Genomic DNA, 21,712 nt, shown 5'->3' on the forward strand with positions numbered 1-21,712 from the left:
TTTTGATAAAAATCTCAACAAAGTGGGAATAGAAGGTCATATTTCAACATAATAAAAGCAATATACAACAAAACTACAGCCAACATTATACTCAATGGGCAAAAACTGAAACCATTTCCCCTAAGAACAGGAACAATACAGGGATGTCCACTTTCACCACTCTATTCAACATAGTAGTGGAAATATTAGCCTTGGTGATCAGATTGGAAGAAGAAATAAAAAGCATCCAAATTGAAAAGGAAGAAGTAAAATTCTCATTATTTTCAGAGGACATAATATTGAACATAGAGAATCCTAAAGACCACTACAAATTGTTAGATTTAATAAATGAATGTGGCAATATAGCAGGATACAAAATCAACACCCAGAAATTGATGGCATTTTTATACACCAATAATGAATTCTCAGAGAAACTAAGCAAATAATCTCATTTACCATTGCAACAAGAGAATTAAGATACTTAGGAATAAACTTAACCAAGGAAGTAAAACACTTGTACTCTGAAAACTACAGGATTTTGAAAAAAGTGATAGAGGAAGATATAAACAAGTGGAAGAATATACTATGTTCACGGATTGGTAGAATCAACATTAAAATGTCCATACTACCCTAGACAATCTACAGATTCACTGCAATCTTTATTAAAATACCAACAGTATATTTCACAGATCTAGAACAAATATTCCAAAAATTTATATAGAACAAAAAAGACCCCAAATAGCCACAGCAATTTTGAGAAAGAAGAACAAAATTGGAGGGATCATAATACCAGATATCAAATTATACCACAAAGCCACTGTAATCAAAACAGGGTGGTACTGGCACAAGACCAGGCATATAGATCAAAGGAATAGAACAGAGACCACAGAAATTGACTCAAGCCATTATGCTCAATTAATATTTGGCAAAGGAGGAAACAACATACAATGGAGTCAAGAAAGTCTCTTCAACAAATGGTGTTGGGAACATTGAACAGATACATGCAAAAAATAAATAAATAAAAAATAAAGGTAGACCACCAACTTACACCATACATAAGAATAAACTCAAAATGGATAAAAGACTTAAATGTAAGTCATGGAACCATAAAAACCCTAGAAGAAACCATAGGCAGCAAAATCTCAGACTTCTCTCACAGCAATATATTTATAGATACCAGTACATTTCCCACGGCAAAGGAAACTAAGGAGAAAATAAACAAATGGGACTAAATCAAAATAAAAAGCTTCTGCACAGCAAAAGAAACCATCAACAAAATGAAACCGGAGCCCATTGTATGGGTGAACATATTTGGCAATGATATATCAGGTAAAGGTTTAATATCCAAAATATATAAGGAAACTCATATAACTTAACAAAAGGAAGGCAAACAATCAAATTTTAAAAATGGGCAAGGTACCTAAATAGATACTTCTCTAAAGGGGACATACCAGAGAGATGCAAATTAAAACGACAATGAGGTATCACTTCACACCTGTCAGAATGGCTATCTTCAACAAATCAACAAAGGACAAGTGTTGTCAAGGATACGGAGAAAGGGAACCCTAGTACACTGCTGGTTGGGAATGCAGCCTGGTGCAGCCACTATGGAAAACAGTACGGAGTTTCCTCAAAAATTAACTATGGAACTGCAATTTGACCCAATGATCCTACTTCTAGGAATGTATCCTAAGAAACCCGAAACACTCAGAAAGAATGTATGCACCCCTATGTTCATAGCACAATTTACAATAGCTAAGATCTGAAAACAGCCCAAGTGTCCATCAGTAGATGAGTGGATAAAAAAGCTATGGTACATTTACACCATGGAATACTATGCATCAGTAAAAAAGAACAATCTCTTAACCTTTGAGACAGCACGGAGGGACCTGGAGAATATTATGCTAAATAAAATAAACCAGTCAGAGAAAGACAAATATCACATGATCTCACTCAGATGTAGAATCTAATTAACAAAATAAACAGATGAACAAAATAGATCCAGAGATATAGAAGCATAAAACAGACTGAAATCTCAGAGGGAAGACAGGGGAGGGTGGGTGGGTGGGAAGAGATCAAAGAACTTGTATGCATATATGCATAACCCATGGATACAGACAATAGGGTGGTGAAGGCCTATGGCAGGTGGTGGGGGTGGGCTAGAAGGGGTTAATGGGGGGAAAAAGGGTGCATATGTAATATTTTCAACAATAAAGATTTAATTAAAAAAATAAATTACTTAAGATTAAAAAAATAAAATAATGACCTAAATGTAAATGGATTTAATGCTTCATTGAAAAGAGATAGGGTACCTGAATGAATAAGAAAACAAGAACCATATATATGTTGTCTACAAGATATCCAGCTCAGAACAAAAGATTCACATAGGGTGAAATTGAAGGGTGGAAAAATATTCCAACATGCAAATGGAAATGGAAAAAAAGCTGGGGTAACAATACTTATTTCATGACAGAATAGACTTCAAAACAAAGACCATAATAAGAGGCAAAATGTTCACTACATAATACTAAAGGCATTGATCCAACAAGAGGATATAACCCTTATAAACATATGCACCAAATATAGGAACACATAACTATATTTTTAAAAACCTCTTAGGGGACTTTGAGAGGTTGACAGCAATATAGTCATAGTAGGGGACTTTAACACCTCACTGTCATCAATAGATAGGTTTTCCAGACAGTCATGAAATACCAAACTTAAACAATACACTAGATTAGATGGACTTAATTGATATTTACATAACTTTTTAAAAATAAATCTTTATTGTTCAGATTATTACAGATGTTCCTCTTTTTCCCCCCATAGCTCCCCTCCACCTGATTCCCCCCCCCCATGCCCTTACCCCCCGCCACTGTCCTCATCCATAGGTGTAAGATTCTTCTTCCCACACCCCTCACGCCCCCTTCCCCCCGAGAATTGTCAGTCCACTCCCTTTCTATGCCCCTGATTCTATTATATTCACCAGTTTATTCTGTTCATCAGATTTTTTTTATTGACTTGATTTTTAGATTCACTTGTTGATAGATATGTATTTGTTGTCACTTTGTTGTTCATAATTTTTATCTTTACCTTTTTCTTCTTCTTCCTCTTCTTAAAGAATACACTTCAGCATTTCATATAATCCTGGTTTGGTGGTGATGAACTCCTTTAGCTTTTTCTTGTCTGTGAAGCTCTTTATTTGACCTTCAATTCTGAATGGGTAGAGTAATCTTGGTTGTAGGTTCTTGCTGTTCATCACTTTGAATATTTCTTGCCACTCCCTTCTGGCCTGCAAAGTTTCTGTTGAGAAGTCAGCTGACAGTCGTATGGGTACTCCCTTGTAGGTAACTAACTGTTTTTCTCTTGCTGCTTTCAAGATTCTCTCTTTGTCTTTTGCCCTTGGCATTTTAATTATGATGTGTCTTGGTGTGGTCCTCTTTGGACTCCTTTTGTTTGGGGTTCTCTGCACTTCCTGGACTTGTAAGTCTATTTCTTTCACCAGGTAGGGAAAGTTTTCTGTCATTATTTCTTCAAATAGGTTTTCAATATCTTGCTCTCTCTCTTCTTCTGGCACTCCCATAATTCGGATGTTGGTACGCTTGAAGTTGTCCCAGAGGCTCCTTACACTATCTACATATTTTTGGATTCTTTTTTCTTTGTGTTTTTCTGGTTGGGTGTTTTTTGCTTCCTCATATTTCAAATCTTTGGTTTGATTCTTGGGGTCCTCTAGTTTACTGTTGGATTTCTGTATATTATTCTTTATTTCAGACAGTGTATACTTGATTTCTGACTGTTCCTTTCCCCTTTTTTTTTTTTTTTTTTTTTTGCTTTCTCATTAAGATCCTTGAAGGTCTCACTAAGTTTCTCGGCGATTTCTAGAAGATTCTTGAGTAACCTTATAACTGTGGTTTTGAACTCTATATCCAGTAGTTTGCTTTCCTCCATTTCTTTCATTCGTGACATGTTTCTTTGTTTCCGCATTTTGGCTGCTTCCCTGTGTTGATGGAGTGGCTTTGTGTGGTAGGTGACCTATAGGGCCCAGTGGCTCAGCCTCCCCAATCACCTGAGGTGGACACTCTTGGTGCACCCCTTTGTGGGCTGTGTGCACAGTCTTGTTGTAGTTGAGCCTTGATTGCTGTTGGTACACTGGGAGGAATTGACCTCCAGGCCAATTGGCTGTGAGGATCAGCTGTGTCTATAATGGAAGAACTGCTGTGCTGGAGACACCCTTATGGGGCAAGACTTGTTTCAGTGGGGCTTTGGTGCTGACTGAGTCTGCCTCTTGATTGTTGCTTATGGATGTGAAGAGTTGAAATCTGGTGTCGTTTCACACTGACCACTAGGTACACTGGTTCCTGGATCTCCAAGGAGGTGCAAGTCAGCTGCTGTCTGAGGCCACCCAGCAGGAGCTACAGCAAGATCTGCAGATTTCTTCTCTTTGCTTGGGGTTTGGAAGTTTTGCAGCTGACCCAGCTGCAGTTTGTTAGGTTAAGCTGAGATAGGGCCATTCATATGCAAAAGCCACTGTGCACAGTTTGGGTGGGTTTGTAAATTGTGTGGGGTGGGGTCTCAGGGACTCACTAGGGCGTGGCAAACAGCGATGGCTGCCCATCAGCCATCTCTGCGTCTTCGCGTTTCTGTGTCCCCGAGTCCTGCGCCCTAGCGCAGTAAACAATGATTTCTGCGCGCACCTCTGCGAGAAAGCCACCCTCACTTTCCAACCCGATGCCAGATAGTCCAGTTTCTCCCCATAGGAGTCTGGGTCTCCAGAGTCTCACCGGAAACTGGAGTTCAGAGCAGTCGGGAGCTTGTGTCTCCCTCCTGCTTGAAAAAGACAATCGCGTCCTCAGTTGCCAGCCCTCTCCGCGTGTGCCTCCGTACCTCTGCTTTTCCACGGCTCTGCACCTCCTACACAGTCTCAATGCACTTTTTTCTTTTCTTCTAGTTGTAGAACTTCCACTCAGCCAGCTTTCCCATGGTTCTGGGTGATAGTCGTTTTGTCTTTTAGTTGTTTTGGTGTGGTTGTATATAGGTGTATAACTATGCCGCCATATTGGTTTTTCTCGATATTTACAGAACTTTTAATCCCAAAGCAGCAGAACATACATTTTTCTCAAGTGCACATGGAACATTCTCAAAGATAGACCACATGTTAGGACGCAAAATAAGTCTTAACAAATTTTAGAAGACTGAGGATCATATCAAGCATCTTCTCGATCACAGTGGCATGAAACTATAAATCAACCACAATAAAAAAACTCAAAAAGATTGTGTAGCTACCTGTATATAAGGCTCCTCACACACCTGTTCCAACCCTTCATCAGGTCTGTCTTCTGCAGGGCAGTCCCCATGCCAGACCCAGAGGTGTGGAGCTGGTCTGGTCTGGGAGGGATGATTGCAGCTTGGGAGAAGTTGAAACCAGGAGCATGGCATCCAAGGCCTAGGGTCCTGGTCATTTCCACGGCCTCAACTAGGAGTTCGTGGTCTGTCAGTGTGGTTTTGTGTCCTCATAGCTGCTCTGAGCCCTGGTTCCCCTGATTATGGAAAAGACTTGATTTTATATTTTTAAGAAAAAATTACAAATATTTTTATTGATTTCAAAGAGGGAGGGAGAGGGAGAGAGATAGAAACATTAATGATGAGCCTGGTCAGTATGGCTCAGTGGTTGAGCATGGACCCAAGAACCAGGAGGTCGAGGTTCAATTCCTGGTAGGGCACATGGCCAGGTTGTGGGCTCGATCCCCAGTGTGGGCGTGCAGGAGGCAGCCGATCAATAAATCTCTTTCATCATTGATGTTTCTATCTCTCTCTCTCTCTCTCTCTCCCTGCCTCTCTGAAATCAATAAAAATATATTTTAAAAAAGAAACATCAATGATGAGAGAGAATCTTCCAGCCCCCGTCCTCCCAGTCCCTACCCTATCTCCCCCACCCCCCCAGGTCTTCACCACCCAAGAGAAGTTTCTGTTCAGGTCCTCTGCCCATTTTTTAATTGGGTTGTTTGTTTATTTGGTGTTGAGTTGTATGAGTTCTTTATGTATTTTGAATATTAACCTTTTGTCAGAGTTGTGTACAAATATCTTCTTTTATTTGGTTGGTTGCTGTGGGAACCATGCCAGAGTCGCCAGATAGTCAAGGCAACTCAGAGTGTGAAAGGCCTTGTTGATTGTACGCCGGACGGCCAAGGCCACTCTGGACATGGGAATCTAAATCAGAATGTCCAAGGACAATGTGCAGGTGCACAACAAGGTCACTAGTTGGAAAGAAGCCTCCCTTGTCTAAATAGTACAATACATGTTAACCAGCCAGTGTGAGGGGGAGAAGAAAAGGCAGGCACAGAGGATATAGCTACTATGTGAGGCTGGAGAGGTAGGAGAAGCTGCTGAGGCAGAGAGCTCAGGAGCTGCTGCTATGTGAGGCAGTGAGTCTAGAGGCAGCGTGTAGCTGCTCAGATAACAGCTGTGGGTACAGAGGCTAATGCTGCTTTTGTGGGAAAGATGTATTTGTTCACCAGCCGGTGTGCGGCTGCCTGTATAAAACTTTTCTGTGAAGAACTCTTTTGTCTGATGGCTATAGGACCACTGGCTTCTACAATAAAGACTCATTCTTACACACCCACAACTTCTCATGGCTTCTCCATCTAAGACCTGGCATCCAAGAAGGTCCAGCCCCTGGCAGAGGGGCTCGGACCCAACAGTCAGTGTAGTGAGCAGGTTTTGAGAAGGAACCTGCCCTGACACTTGGTGTAATCGAGCAGAATTCAGATGAATATGCAGACTCAGAGCAGCTGTGCTCTTGCTGCTCTGACAGTTGCCTTCTTGTTTTGCTGTGCAGAAGGTTTTAAGTTTGATATAGTCTCATTCATTTATTTTTGCCTTTACTTCCCTTGTCTTTGGAATAAAATTTGTAAAATCTTCTTTAAGACCAAGGTCCATAAATTTGGTACCTATGTTTTCTTCTACGTAATTTATTGTTTCAGATCTTATATATAGTTTTCTAATACTCTTTAAGTTAATTTTTTTGTATGGAACAAACTGTAGTCTAGTATCAATCTTTTCATGTGGCTTCCCAAATTTCCCAGCACCATTTATTGAAGAGGATATTTTTTCTATTATGTGTTTTTACCTTTGTCAGAAATTATTTCCCATATAAATGCGAGTTTATTTTTGAGCTATCAATCCTGTTCCATTGGTCTGTGTGTCTGTTTTTCTGCCAATAATACCATGCTGTTTAGATTATCGTTGCTTTGTAGGAAAAAGATTTAAGTTTATTGGCAAAACCATAGAGGTTACAAGTGTACAACTCAATAAAACATTATCTGCACACTGCATCATGTGCCCATCGCTTCAAGCAAAGCCTTTTTCCATCCCAATTTTACCGCCCTTTGCCCTCCTTCACCTGTCCCCCTTCATACTTTGCCTTTGGTTATCAGCACACTGTTGTCTGTGTCGATGTATTATATATATTGCTTAATCACTCTACCTTTTTTCATCCAGCCCACCAACACCCTCCCCTCTGACAGCTGTCAGTCTGTTCCATGTATCCATGCCTCTATGTTTATTTTGTCAGTTTATTTTGTTCATTAGATTCTACATATAAGTGAGATCATATGGTATTTTTCTTTTCTTTTAAAAAATATATTTTATTGATTTTTTACAGAGAGGAAGAGAGAGTTAGAAACATCGATGAGAGAGAAACATTAATCAACTGCCTCCTGCACACCCCCTACTGGGGATGTGCCCACAACCAAGGTACATGCCCTTGACCAGAATCAAACCTGGGACCCTTCAGTCCGCAGGCTGATGCTCTATCCACTGAGCCAAACCGGTTAGGGCTTAATTTTCTTTCTTTGTAGTGTCTTTATTTTTGGTATTAGGATAATGCTGGCCTCAAAAAAAGAGCTTGGGAGTTTTCCATCCTCTTCAATTTTTTGGAATAGTTTGAGGAAGATAGGTATAGGTTTTTCTTTGAATGTTTGGGAAAACTTCCCATTAAACCATCCTGTCCAGGACTTTTGTTTGCTGGGAGTTTTTTGATTCCTGCTCTGCTTTTATTAGTTGATATTAGTCTATTTAGGTTTTCTGATTCTTTATGATTGAGTTTAGGAAGTTGCATGTTTCTAGTAATTTGTCCATTTCACCCAGTTTGTCCCATTTATTGGCATAGAGTTGTCCATAGTATTTCTTAAAATCCTTTGTATAGGTGTGGACTCAGTTGTTACTTCTCCCCTTTCATTTCCGGTTTTATTTATTTCAGCCCCCGCCTCCCTTTTTTTGAATTGATGACTCTTGTTAAAGCTTCATCAATCTTGTTTATCTTTTCAAAGAACCAGCTCTTTGTTTTGTGGATCTTTAATATTGTGGGTTTTTTTTTTAAGTCTCTATTTTGAGCAATTAGTGGTACATCGAGTGACAGGTTATGGTTCCTCAAGGTATGCTGCTGAAATATGAGGACTTGCAGATGTAAAGTGAGAACGAGACTCTTTTCTGAGGAATATTTGGAGTTGTGCAAATGTTAAAACTTAAAGATTTGATATACATGGAGTGTTTCTTTCTGACACCAAAACTGTCATGCTTTCAAACAAGGTGCTTACATATTTGTAAATATTTAAGCAATATGGAAGTGCCTGGAGAATTGCATGCCTGTGCTTGGTTTGTACTTTTCAGGTAAATCTCTATACGGAGAAATAGAGCTCAAAAACAAAAATTTTTTCCACTCTAATCTTTATTATTTCATTCCTTCTACTTACTCTTGGCTTTGTTCATTGTTCTTTTTCTAGTTCTTTTAGATTCAGTGTTAGGTGGTTTGAGATTTTTCTTGCTCCTTGAGGTAGGCCTGTAATGCTATGAACGTCCCTCTCAGGACTGCTTTTGCTGTGTCCCATAGGTTTTGGGTTGCTGTGTATTCATTTTCAGTTGTTTCTAGATAATTTTTTAAAATTTCTTCCTTGATGTTATTGGTAACCAATTTATTGTTTAATAACATGCTATTTACATGTGTTTGAATGTTTTTGAGTTTTTTCATTGTGGTTAATTTCCAGATTCATGCCATTGTGATCTTAGAAGATGCTTGATACAATTTCCATCTTCTTAAATTTATTGACTTACTTTGTGCCCTAACATGTGGCATATCTTTGAGAATGTTACATGTGCACTTGACAAGAATGTATATTCTGCTGATTTGGGATAAAATGTTCTGTAAATAGCAAATCCATCTGATCTAGTGTGTGTCCTTTAAGGTTGCTGTTGAGTTTTTGTCTGGAAGATCCATCCTATGATGACAGTGCGGTGTTAAATTTCCCTACTCTATTGCTGTTGATCTTTCCTTTAAGTCCACCAAGAGTTTTAAAAATATATATTTAGGTGCTCCTGTTTTGGTACATACATGGTTACAAGGCTTATTTCTTGTTGTTTCGGTCTCTTTGGTATTATGTAGTGGTCTTCTTTGTCTCTTTTATGAGCTTTGTTTTGTCAGATATAAATATTTCTAGTCCAGCTTTTTTTTTTTCTTTTTTCTTTTTCATTTGCATGGGTTATTTATTTTCCCCCCCATCTCTTCACTTTCAGACTCTGTGCATATTTAGTTCTGAGGTGGGTCTCTTGTAGACAACATATATATGGGTCATGTTTTCTTATCCTTTCAACTACCCTATGTATTTTTTTATTTTTATTGGAGCATTTAATCCATTTACCTTAAGACTACTAATGATAGGTACTTATTTATTTATTACCATTTTATTCTTTATACCTATTTTTTTTCTCTCCCTATTTCTTCTCATTCTTAGAGGAACCCTTTAACTTTTCTTGCAAGCTGACATTGCAAGACTCTTTTAGTCTTTTTTTCTAGAAAGCTTTTCATTTTGTTTTCAACTTTAAATGATAGCCTTGCTGGATAGAGTTGTTTTGGATGCAGGTCCTTTCTTTTCTTTACTTTGAATATTTCATGTCAATCCCTTCTGTCCTGAAGTGTTTCTGTTGAGAAATCAGGCTGACAATCTCATTGAAACTCCTTTGTAGGTAACTATTTGTCTCTCTCCTGCTGCCTTTAAAATTCTCTCTTTGTCTTTAATGTTTGCCATTTTATTTTTTTTAAATATATTTTATTGATTTTTTACAGAGAGGAAGGGAGAGGGATAGAGAGTTAGAAACATCGATCAGCTGCCTCCTGCACACCCCCTACTGGGGATGTGCCCACAACCAAGGTACATGTCCTTGACCGGAATCGAACCTGGGACCCTTCAGTCCATAGGCCGACACTCTAGCCACTGAGCCAAACCGGTTTGGGCTAATGTTTGCCATTTTAATTATGATGTGTCTTATTGTGGGTCTCCATGGGTTAATCTTGATCGGGACACTGTGGTTCCTGAACTTGTTTGACTTTTTCCTTCACCAGGTTATGGAAGTTTACTGTCACTATTTCTATGAACAGTTCTCTATATCTTGCTCACTTTCTTCTTCTTCCAGTAGCCTTACAATATGGATGTTGTTACGTTTCGTTTTGTCCTGAAGTTCCCTTAAGGTATCCTCATGCTTTTAAATTGTTTTCTTTTTGCTGCTCTGATTGTTTTTTTCTATCTTGTCTTCCAAATTGCTTATTTGATCCTCTGCTTCACCTAACCTTCTTTTAATTTCTTCCATTGTATTCTTAATGCCATTCTTCATTTCTGAGTGGTTATTTTTTCATGGTTTCTATGTCCTTTTTTATGGTGTTGTAGTTCTCACTAACTTCCTTGAGCATCCTTATAATTATTACTTTGAACTATATCTGATAATTTGCTTGCTTCCATTTCATTTAGCTCTTTTTCTAGAGATTCTTCCTGTTTTATCATTTGGGACCTCTTTCTTTGTCTTCCCATTTTGGTTTTGTTTTTGTGTTAATTTCTATGTATTAAATAGAAGTGCTATGACTCTCAGTCTTTGTTTGATGGTCTTATGTAGAAGATGATTTATGGGACCAAGTAGTACATTCTCTTTGATCTCCTGACTGGATGCTCTAGGAATGTCCCTTGTTTAGGTTATGTGGGCCCTTCTCTTGTAATTAGCCCTGATTGCTGTTGGTCTGTTTGTGGGTGGGATCCACCCTCAGACTGTCTGTCTGTGAGGCTCAACCTTGACCACAGCATGAAAGCTGCGGTGCTGGTTCTGTCTTGTGATGTCTTGGTGCACTCATTGGCATAACCTCCCTGCAGATCTGCCTCCCTGCAATGTAGTCAAAGACCCTGGCACTCGCCCTTCTGACTCCTGGACATAAACTTCCCTGGAAGACACAACTGAAAACCCTTACTCTGTGTGGCTCCTTGGCTCCATGGCCAAACTGAAACATGGGGTTTGGGGTGCAGATTCTTCTTGTGGGTTTTTGTCCTATGAAGTTTGAAGAATAAACTCATGGACTAAAGGCTTCTTTAATAAAATATGGAAGTTTATTGGAAGCATATACAAACTCCATCTGAGCAGGGGTGTCCCCAAATGGGAAAGGCCTGCTCTCTCTCTCTAATGGAAAAAAATCAAAATAATCTGAATCTACTGAGTCTCTTTGTCTCCAGTTTATAAAGGCTGTAGTATTCCATTGTATATATGCACCATCTTCTTTATCCAATTATGCATCGAAGAGCACTTTGGTTGTTTCCATGTTTTGGCCACTGTGAATAATGTTGTGATGAACACAGAGTGTATTATAAGTGCATATATATTTTCTTTTAGTATTCTCATTCACATGAACAAAATTGGTTCACTTTTTTAGAAGACTTTATTTGACTTTGAAGCAAAAGCATATCAATTTCAAAACTAAGTCAGTCCATATTAAGTAACTTCACTAACTCTTCTGTCTACTTAGTATTATTAACATTATATTTTACTAGAGGCCCAGTGCACAAAATTCATGCATGGTGTGTGTGTGTGTGTGTGTGTGTGTGTGTGTGTGTGTGTCCCTCAGCCCAGCCTGCACCCTCTACAATCTGGGACATCCCTCTTACAATCCAGGACTGCTGGCTCCCAACCACTCGCCTGCCTGCCTGCCTGATTGCCCCTAACCGCTTCTGCCTGCCAGCCTGATCACTCACTAACCACTCCCCTGCCAGCCTGATCGACGCCTAACTGCTCTCCTGCTGGCCCGATTGCTCCTAACTGTCCTCCCCTGCCAGCCTGGTCACCCCTAACTGCCCTCCCCTGCCAGCCTGGTTGCCCCCAACTGCCCTCCCCTGCAGGCCTGGTTCCCCCCCCCAACTGCCCTCCCCTGCCGGCCATCTTGTGTCACCCCCATGTGTCCACATGGGGGTGGCCATCTTTGACCACATGGGGGCAGCCATCTTGTGTGTTGGAGTGATGGTCAATTTGCATATTACCTCTTTATTATATAGGATAAACTATTGCATAATTTGAAAATAATTCTCAATTTATCAATGTCAACAAAATGTTCTAATTTTCATATCTGTATAGCAAGATCACAAATTAGCTTTTCCTTTTATTGGATAGTAAACTTTACCTCATACATGTGCAGTGCATTATCAATGAAAAAACATTGGTTAGATTGTTAAATGTTTGGTAAGCATCCTTTTTTTTGGTATTTTATTTATTTTTTAAATCTTTATTGTTGAGAGTATTACAAATGTCCCCTTCTTCCTCCTCCCTTCCGGCCCCCCCCCCCAACTGCCCTCTCCACCTGGTTCCAGACCCATCCCAGGTCTTCACCCCCTATTATCTGTTTCCATAGGTAATGCACATATGCGTATGGTCTTTAGTTAATCTCTTTGCACCCCCTCCCCGCTTCCCTTTGAGATTCATCAGTCTGTTCCATGTTTCCATGCCTCTGGTTCTATTTTATTCATCAGTTTATTTTGTTCATTAGATTCCTTGTTTGTTTATTTTGATTTTTAGATTCAATTGTTGATAGATATGTACTGGCATTTTATTGTTCATATTTTTATCTTTTTTCTTCTTCTTCTTAAAGAATATCCTTCAACATGGCATGTAATACTGGTTTGGTGGTGATGAACTCCTTAAGCTTTTTCTTGTCTATGAAGCTCTTTATCTTACCCTCAATTCTAAATGAGAGATTTGCTGGGTAAAGTAATGTTGGTTGTACATCCTTGCTATTCATCACTTTGAATATTTCTTGCTATTCCTTTCTGGCCTGCAAAGATTCTGTTGAGAAATCAGCTAACAGTTGTATAGGTGCTCCCTTGTAGGTAACTGCTTTTCTTTGCTGCCTTTCAGATTCTCTTTGTCTTTAACCCTTGGTCTTTTAATTATGATGTGTCTTGGTGTGGGCCTCTTTGGGTTCCTCTTGTTTGGTACTCTCTGCTCCCTATACTTGTAAATCTATTTCTTTCACCAGGTAGGGGAAGTTTTCTGTCATTATTTCTTCAAATAGGTTTTCTATATCTTGCTCTCTCTCTCCTCCTTCTGGCACCATCATAATGCGAATGTTGGTATGCTTGAAGTTGTCTCAGAGGCTTCTTACATTATCTTCATATTTTTGGCTGTGAGGACCAGCTGTGACTACAGCAGAAGAGCTGCTGTGCAGGAGACACCTATGGAGCAGGACTTGTTTCAGTGGGGCTTTGGAGCAGGGCTTTGGTGCTGAGTCTGTCCCTTGAGTGTGTCACTCATGGATGTGTAGAGTATGGTCTGAAGCTGTCCACTGGATGCACTAACTCTGGGGCCTCCTGGGAGGTACAAAGTCAATCATTGCCTGGAACCACCCAGCAGAGCTACAGAGCAATCTGCAAATGGCTGCTACTAATTTTGGGCTCAGAAGTGCCCAGGAAAAGCAAGGCAGGTGGTGCTAGTGCCAGGTCTTGGGCCTCTTATTGATAGGTATGAGGCACACTGACACCAGCTGCTGCTTGTTTGAGAGATTTCAAGAAAATCTGAAGCCTGAGCCATTCATAAGGAAAAGCCACTGTAAACAGCTTGGGTGGGGCTGCAAATTGGATGGGGCAGGGCCTCAGGGAATAACCAGGGCAGAGTGAATAGTGTGAGCCAAGCTGATGGAAACTTAGATATAGCTGCCAGTCAGCCCTGCTGTGGAGGAGGTCTCAGCATAGGAACAATGACCCTTTCAAGCACCCATCTGGGAGAAAGCTGCCCCCAAGTTCTTGCTCTGATGCCAGACAATCCAGTTCCTCCCCATATGTCCCTGGATCCCCCTAACCCACTGTCCCAGTGCTGAAGCTCAGAGGGAACAGGTGAATAAGTTAATGCATTGGCCCTTTAAGAGGAACTGTGTGGGTCTTCAGCAGCCTCCTTGTCACTCAGCCACTATTCCCGCTGGTTTTTACAGCCCAAAGTTATGGGGACTTCTCTTTCCAGCTCTGGGATCCTTGGCTGGGGGTCTGGTGTGGGGCTTGGGCCCCTTGCTCCTCACAGGAGGCCTCCACAGCCTAGATATCCCTTCTAATTAAAAACACACCACATGTGGGTATCTGACCAGCCTGTTCTGCACCTCCATCCCTCCTACCAGTCTCACTGTGCTTCCTTCTTTCTTCTCTAGTTGTAGGAGTGCCATTCAGCTGGCTTTAGGCCGTTCTGAGTGATGGCTGTTCTGGTTTTTAGTTGTAATTTTGATGTGGTTGTGGGCTGTGGTGCATACCTACGCCACCATCTTGATTCTCCCTGAAGTATTCTTTTTATTTCAAGGGATTCTTGAATTGGAGGTAACAGTATGGTAAAGTTTGTAAAACTCTCTCAGGATTCACCTAGCAAGTGTTGGCAAAGGACACAGGGTAATTAAATCTCCGTAAACTGGTGATAATTCAGGACATTTTCATGTATACATTCAGTGATTTTAAAGACTATCTGTGGCACTTTTCACAGGAGAGGGGCTTCTTCAGAAAACTAAGCAAATACTTCCAGTGGACTAAGAAAAACATCTGCCTGTTGTTTTAAAATCCAATAAATCCTTATATTTGACCTACTATAGTTTGAGCACCATTCATTACGATAAAAATTATTGGATTATATTTAGCCTAACTATTTATTTGAGGGATACCAATGGCATGAGTTTAGCTTTTGAGTTGAGTTGACTTTTCTTTATATATTTGGAAGTCCTTTGAGATAAGACGTGTTAATTTGGTCAGTGTTCTTATATTGCATGGCTCATTTAAAGCTAAAGAATACTTGCAATTTTCAAACTTTACATCAATTGACATTTTATATCCTTAGAAAGTGTTTGTGTTTACATGCATTTGTTTTTTGGCTTAATTGAACATCTTTCATTTTGTGTAAATAAAGAGTTTTACTCTTTTCCTCAGACCTCAATGTGTTTTTTGTTTTGTTTTGTTTTTTTAACAGTAGCTGAAAGTTAGATTTGGGGGGGTGGGGGAAGGGAGGAGGCAGGGAGAGCGGGGACAGGAATAAAAACTAAACCGACTGAGGACAAAAAGTATGGGGGCAGGGGCCGGGATTCACACAGATTGCCTGAATTCCAATTTCCAGTGTGGCCCAGCTGAGCTACCAGAGGGTTCTAATGGGCATTCAGGGGTGAGACCACAAGAAGGCCTCTGACTTCAGACCATTTCTCCAGGACGCTGGGAGTTGCTTTCCCACATGAAGGGAGCAGGCCATCCTCAATGCAGTGGGTGCCCTGTGTTCACCCGCTGGTGGCACCTCCATCACTCACAGGGAGGCTTCCAGCCAGGTCCACGTGTTTGCCTCTATGCCCCCTATCACTGACCTCTGCTACTGACCTCTGTTAGCCTCCAGCTACTGCCCCATCTCCAAGCCCCATGCACACCACCCCTGCTATAAAATGACACAGATCTATTCAAAGGACATCTGAAATCTTCACCTTCCCTAACGAAACCCACACCCTGCCATTTCTACTTTGTGTCTAAAGCAATCACCTTGGGCTACCTGAGCAGAGGTACCACTCTTATTCTTCCTTCTTGTCTTGCTTTCTAAGCATTTCATTGTGGGTGTACCCCTGGAAATGCCCTGGGATCTTCTCAGAGGCAGGAATTGACTTTGGTCCTGACCCACTTTGTGTGGGGCTGGGTACACACATAAACCTTGCTGAATGAGTCAATAAATGCACAACTGAATGTAAATATTGTGAAATTAACAACATGAAAGAATACATAAGCCCCCCAAAAGGTACGTTTAATTCAGAAAGGGTGATGGCTGGGCCCTTGTAGCTCAATGAAGCAGCTTCTCCAGAGATAAAACAAAGAAGATGGGAGTTGGGGGTCTGACCCATGCCCCATTTCTGATGGCTGATCTGCAATTTTTACTCCCGTTAGCAATTGGAAAACCCATGTAAGTTATCGTCTCTTTACAAAGGTCTGCTCGTATGCATTTCTTCATTTCAATAGCGATGTCTTTAAGACCTGTGAGAAACCATGAATGACACTTCCATTCTTCTCCTCCCTTTATTCCCTCTTTCACACACCCCCACCCCCCTCACTGGGCTGGAGTACAACATCTACCAGGCCACCCTGCATGTGAGTCACTCTGTACAGCTGAGGCAATCAGCTGTCATGGTGTCCCCCATACATGTGGTTTGCAAAACCTTCACAACCTATCTGAATCAAATATCATGCATTTTCTAAACTTGCTTTAAGTAAATTTTTTCCAACCCATATTACCACTTGCAGATCTAGCATTGTTGTTTTTTTTTAAAAAAATATGTATTTTATTGATTTTTTACAGAGAGGAAGGGAGAGGGATAAAGAGTTAGAAACATTGATCAGCTGCCTCCTGCACACCCCCTACTGGGGACGTGCCCACAACCAAGGTACATGCCCTTGACCGGAATCGAACCTGGGACCCTTCAGTCCACAGGCCGACACTCTATCCACTGAGCCAAACCAGTTAGGGCTAGCATCGTGTTTTTACAGACATTTTATACAGGTGGCAGCAAGAACTTGTTTCTTCTCTGAGTTCTCAGTGACTTCATCGGAGCACTCTGCACTGCCGACCTCAGGACTTGGTGCACCTGTGTCACTTATGTACACCCTTCCTGACTTTAAGGACTGAAATCTAATTTCCTTTTATTCTTGGCTCACATTACCTTTTAAGAAACAACAACAGCCATACAAAAGCAAGTGCTTTGATTGTTCCCTGCCTTTCAAAGCGCCTCCAGATACACCATTTCACACGGAGCACTCTGTGCCCTTGGTGATGTCTCTGCCTCCTCTGGGTGCCATGTTCAGTGACTGCTGTTTTAATGTCCAAACATAAGAATCCAAGATACCAATGGACATGACCAGCCCTTGATAGATTATCTCACTAATAATAGGCTTCAAGAAGGCTGAGCTGCCCTGGCTGGTTTGGCTCAGTGGATAGAGTGTCGGCCTGTGGACTGAAGGATCCCAGGTTTGATTCCCGTCGAGGGCACATGCCTGGGTTGTGGGCTCGATCCCCAGTAGGGGGCATGCAGAAGGCAGCCGATCAATGATTCTCTCTCATCATTGATGTTTCTGTCTCTCTCTCCCTCTCCCTTCCTCTCTGAAATCAATAAAAATATATTTTTAAAAAATGTTAAAAAAAAAAAAAAAGAAGGCTGAGCTCCTCGGCGAGAGAAGGGGAGAAGGTAAAGAAAAGCTATGAGAAGAGCCTGGTCCTCGGGAGCTCTGCTCTGGGAGCCCTTCTGTCTCCTAATTTAGTTCTAATGTGTCTTCCATTAACTTAGAATTCTGTGTTGGCTTTTCTCAAAGCAAGTACTGTAAATTATGTTTTGTGATATTTTTTAAAAAAGATTAATCATTATCTTTCTCCAAAGCTTTTACTTTGAAAATTAAGCCTCCTCGAGGCAGGGCATAAATTATTCTTGTGCTAAAAAAAAAACTAAGCAAAGTTTGCAGAGGACAAAGTTTCATTCAATGTGCTGAGAACCAGCTTCCTCAAAGCTAGCCGAGCGTTTGTTGATAAAAGTACAAAAATTCAAAAAAAGAAAAAAGAAAAAAGTACAAAAATTCATAAATGACTGAATGAGTGTGAGAAAGCCAATTAGACATATTTTCAGACTCAGATCACTGCAGTATCCTTGCTCCTAAGAGGACAAAAGCTGATTTTCCTCAACCCTACCTCTAGGATGCGGGCCCCTAAGTTGGTGACAGAGTGCCACGGTCCTGTGTCTACAGAATACTGCATCCTTCAAAGTACCTGTGTTTACGATCCCAGAGAATTCAACGCATTTCACTTTGTCTGCTGCGCACCACTTGAGCTCACTGTCACACTTCCTTCCCATCACCGCGAAGCAGGTCGGGCACTTAAAGCCATTGGAGGTGAATTCATTCACTTCTTTCTCCTCCAGGTCATTCATTTTAATCTCCCAGGAGACTTAAAAAAAAAAGACAGAAAACTGGCTGGCTATTTGCCACTGGTAGGCAAATGTACCCACGCTCACAGAGCAGACTCACCCGCCCGATTCGGTATGTGACACTCAACACTGGAGTTACTACAAAAATCACCCCCACCTTGTGGGGGTTCCTTCCTGGTGAGGAAGCCAGACTAAAACAAACAAAGAAGAAAATACATGGCATGTCAGACGGTGATAAACTCTAAAGAGAGAACTGGACCAGTAAGTATAGTAAGTGAAGGGTGTGGTTGCAGTTCACAGGGTGGTCAGGGAAGGCCGCACTGGAAGGGTGATTTCCAAACACTTGCACTGAACACTTCAGTGTGACAAATAAAGGGCACAGGTCACGGCGTGCAAGGCTCTGAAACAGCCCAGCGAACAGGAAGGGCCGTAGCCCCCCTGCCCTCTCTCTTTGGGGCTCTGTAATGCCTTGGTGAACTACGTCCTCTGATGCCCTCCTCCATCCAAGTGTCCCTACTACCACCTGCTGTGGAGGAGAAACACTGAACTTGGCTGCTCCAATGAAATATGTCCACAGAGTGTAGAGACGATGGATAAAGAGGTGGGAAATCTGTGGACACGTAGGGAAAGGGGGGAAAGGGAGTAAAAGTCATAGTATTTATCTGTAGAATTTTTCTCGGGCTTTGAAGAGGTGGTTTTGAATTATTTACTTTCCCCTTTAAGCAGAACCCCCCTTCACTCCCTCTGACTCCTCCAGCCCCACAGGCTGAGGGTGAGGGACAAGGAGTGTGCGACACCAAGGGGTCATGTCCACTAGGAGCCTGAACGCCCCGCCCCAACCTTGCCCGAGTACCAAGAATCCTGGGATTTCTTGCTCAAACAGACCAAGCAGTTTGTAGAGGTGTTAGAAGAGCAGAGCTTGGACTAAGGACTGGTGTGTCCATTCATGTGATTGGGAAGGAATCACAGGGAAGGGGAAGCAGGGCGGGAGAGGAGGTGAGCTGGGACCAGCGCTCTCAGTGCCGCCATTCCTTGGCGTGGAACTCTGCGAAGTGTGAAAATTGCAGGCCTTTTATCCAGGTAAGAGGATGGAACCCAGATTAAACGTGTTTTTTTTTTTTTTTTGGTTTGTTTTTTTGGCTTTATGTGCACCATTTAAATATGGAGCCATATTGCCTTGGACCCTGCAAATGTGAGGGCAGCAGGCCCTCCATCATGCACAGGAGCAGGAGTTGGAGGCTTGGTTCCTGGGGACTGGGAGCCACATGTGCCATAAGAACCAGAGTCCAGAGATGGCTGGAGCTCTCAGGGGGCTGCGGCCCTTACAGATCCAGGGCTGACCTGGCCTGCTCTCCCAGAGAGAACGGCTTGATGAAGCACAGTACAAAGAGCCAAAAGTAATCTAAAAAACAACAAAAGAAAATAATATAAAAACAAATTACAATCAAACATTAAAGAGATTCCAATTAATAATTCCTCAGCAATGTCTCATATCCCCTCTCCTTCCAAACTCTCACACCTCACTGTGCTTAAAGATACTCTGTCCACTGTGTCTTTTTAAATTTAATTAATTAAAAGCTCACGGCCGTCGGAACTGAAAGATGGAGGTTTAGGGAAACCCCCGTACTTGCCATCGCCCACAACCATCAAAATTACAACTAAAACACAGAACAACCATCATTCAGAACCGCCTGAGAGCTGGCTGAATGTAAGTCCTATAACTAGAGAAGTAAAGAAGAAACCACATTAAGACTGGTAGGAGAGGCAGCGATGTGGAACGGGCTGCCACTTGTGCCACTTTTTTAAAAAAAGTATATTTTTATTGATTTCAGAGAGAAAGGGAGAGGGAAAGAGAGACAGAAACATCAATGATGACAGAGAATCATTGATTGGCTGTCTCCTGAACACCCCCCACTTGGGATTGAGCCAGCAACAGGCATATGCCCTTGACCTGGGACCCTTCAGTTCACAGGGCAACACTCTATCCACTGAGCCAAACCAGCTAGGGCTGTGCCGCTTTTTTTTTTTTTTTTTTTTTAAATCAGGAGGGAGAGTGTCTGTGGAGGCTGCCTGTGAGGAGCAAGGGGTCCCAGCCCCCCAGCAGCCCCCCCAGCCCAGGGCTCCAGAGCAGGGAAGAGAAGGCCCTGTAACTACGGGCCGTAAAAACCAGCAGAGATTGTGGCTGAGGGACACGAAGGCTGCTGGGGACCCAGGGGTTGTTCTTAAAGGGCTGGTGCACAAACTTACTTGGATTCTATTGCTCTGAGCTCCAGCACTGGGCGACCCAGACACATACGGGACAGAACTGGACTGTCTGGCATCAGGGCAGGATCTTGGGGACAGCCTTCTTCCAGAGAGGGGTGTTCCCAGGGGTCATTGTTCCTGTGCTGGTACTTCCCCTGTTGCAGGGCTTACTGGCAGCCATATCTGAGTTTCCATACCATATCTGGCCCACACTGTTCGCTCTGCCCTGGTGATTCCCTGAGACACCGCCCCATTCAATTTGCAGTCCCACCCAAGCTGTTTGTAGCAGCTTTTCCATATGGATGCCCTGTCCTAGCTCAGGTTTGCCTTTGCTAAAATCTCTGAAACAAGCTGCAGCTGGTGTCGACATGGCCCATGCCTATTATTAAAAGGCCCAAGACCTGGCACTAGCAGCAACCTGCCTTGCTTCACACCTGGGCACTTCCAAGCCAAGTAGCAGCCATCTGCAGCTGCTTCCAGGTGGCCCCAGGCAGTAGTTCACTTTGCACTTCTCTAGAGGCCCTAGAGCCAGTGCAGCCAGTGGACAGCTTCAGACCACAGCAGATTACACATCCAAAAGTGACACACTGAAGGGGCAGACTCAGTGAGCACCAAAGCCCCACTGAAGCAAGTCCTGCTCCATAGGGGTGTCTCCTGCACAGCAGTCCTTCCCCTGTAGTCACAACTGGTCCTTACAGCTAATTGGCCTGGAGGGAAATTTTTCCCAGCGATGCCAACAGCAATCACAGCTCAACCACAACAAGACTGTGCACACAGCCCACACAGGGGTGCATCTAGAGTGCCCAGCTCAGGTGACTGGGGAGGCTCAGCCACTGTGTCCTACAGGACACCTACTACACAAGGTCACTCTACCAATTCCAGGAGACATAGCAGCTCTACCTAATACACAGAAATAAACACAAGGAAGCAGCCAAAATTTGGAGACAGAAAAACATATCACAATGAAAGAAATGGAAGCAAGCAAATTACTGGATACAGAGTTGTTCAAAACCATGGTTATAAGATTACTCAAGGATCTTCATGAGAGCTTCAAGGGACTTGTGAGAATGTCAAAGACATGAAAAAAAGACCTTTTATCCAGGTAAGAGAAATTAAGCATACACTAACTAAAATAAAGAATAATTTACAGGAATTCAATAATAGAGGAGTCAGAGACTCAAATCAATGACTTGTACTATGAGGAAGCAGAAAACACCCAATCAGAAGAGC

At 42.1% G+C, this 21,712-nt stretch overlaps 1 protein-coding gene across 1 annotated transcript; it reads right to left on the reverse strand.

Moving 5' to 3' along the window:
* Positions 1-16,113: 16,113 nt before the first annotated feature.
* LOC307100316 (uncharacterized protein) lies at positions 16,114-19,872 on the reverse strand (the record flags this gene model as incomplete). The annotated part of the gene is made up of 3 exons (XM_079772701.1): positions 16,114-16,304; positions 18,082-18,258; positions 19,866-19,872. 3 exons carry the CDS (start codon positions 19,870-19,872, stop codon positions 16,114-16,116), a joined length of 375 nt encoding a protein of 124 aa, XP_079628827.1.
* Positions 19,873-21,712: the final 1,840 nt, after the last annotated feature.

This window comes from Cnephaeus nilssonii, assembly GCF_951640355.1.
Source record: "Cnephaeus nilssonii genome assembly, chromosome: 5".
In the NCBI taxonomy this organism is placed as follows: domain Eukaryota; kingdom Metazoa; phylum Chordata; class Mammalia; order Chiroptera; family Vespertilionidae; genus Cnephaeus; species Cnephaeus nilssonii.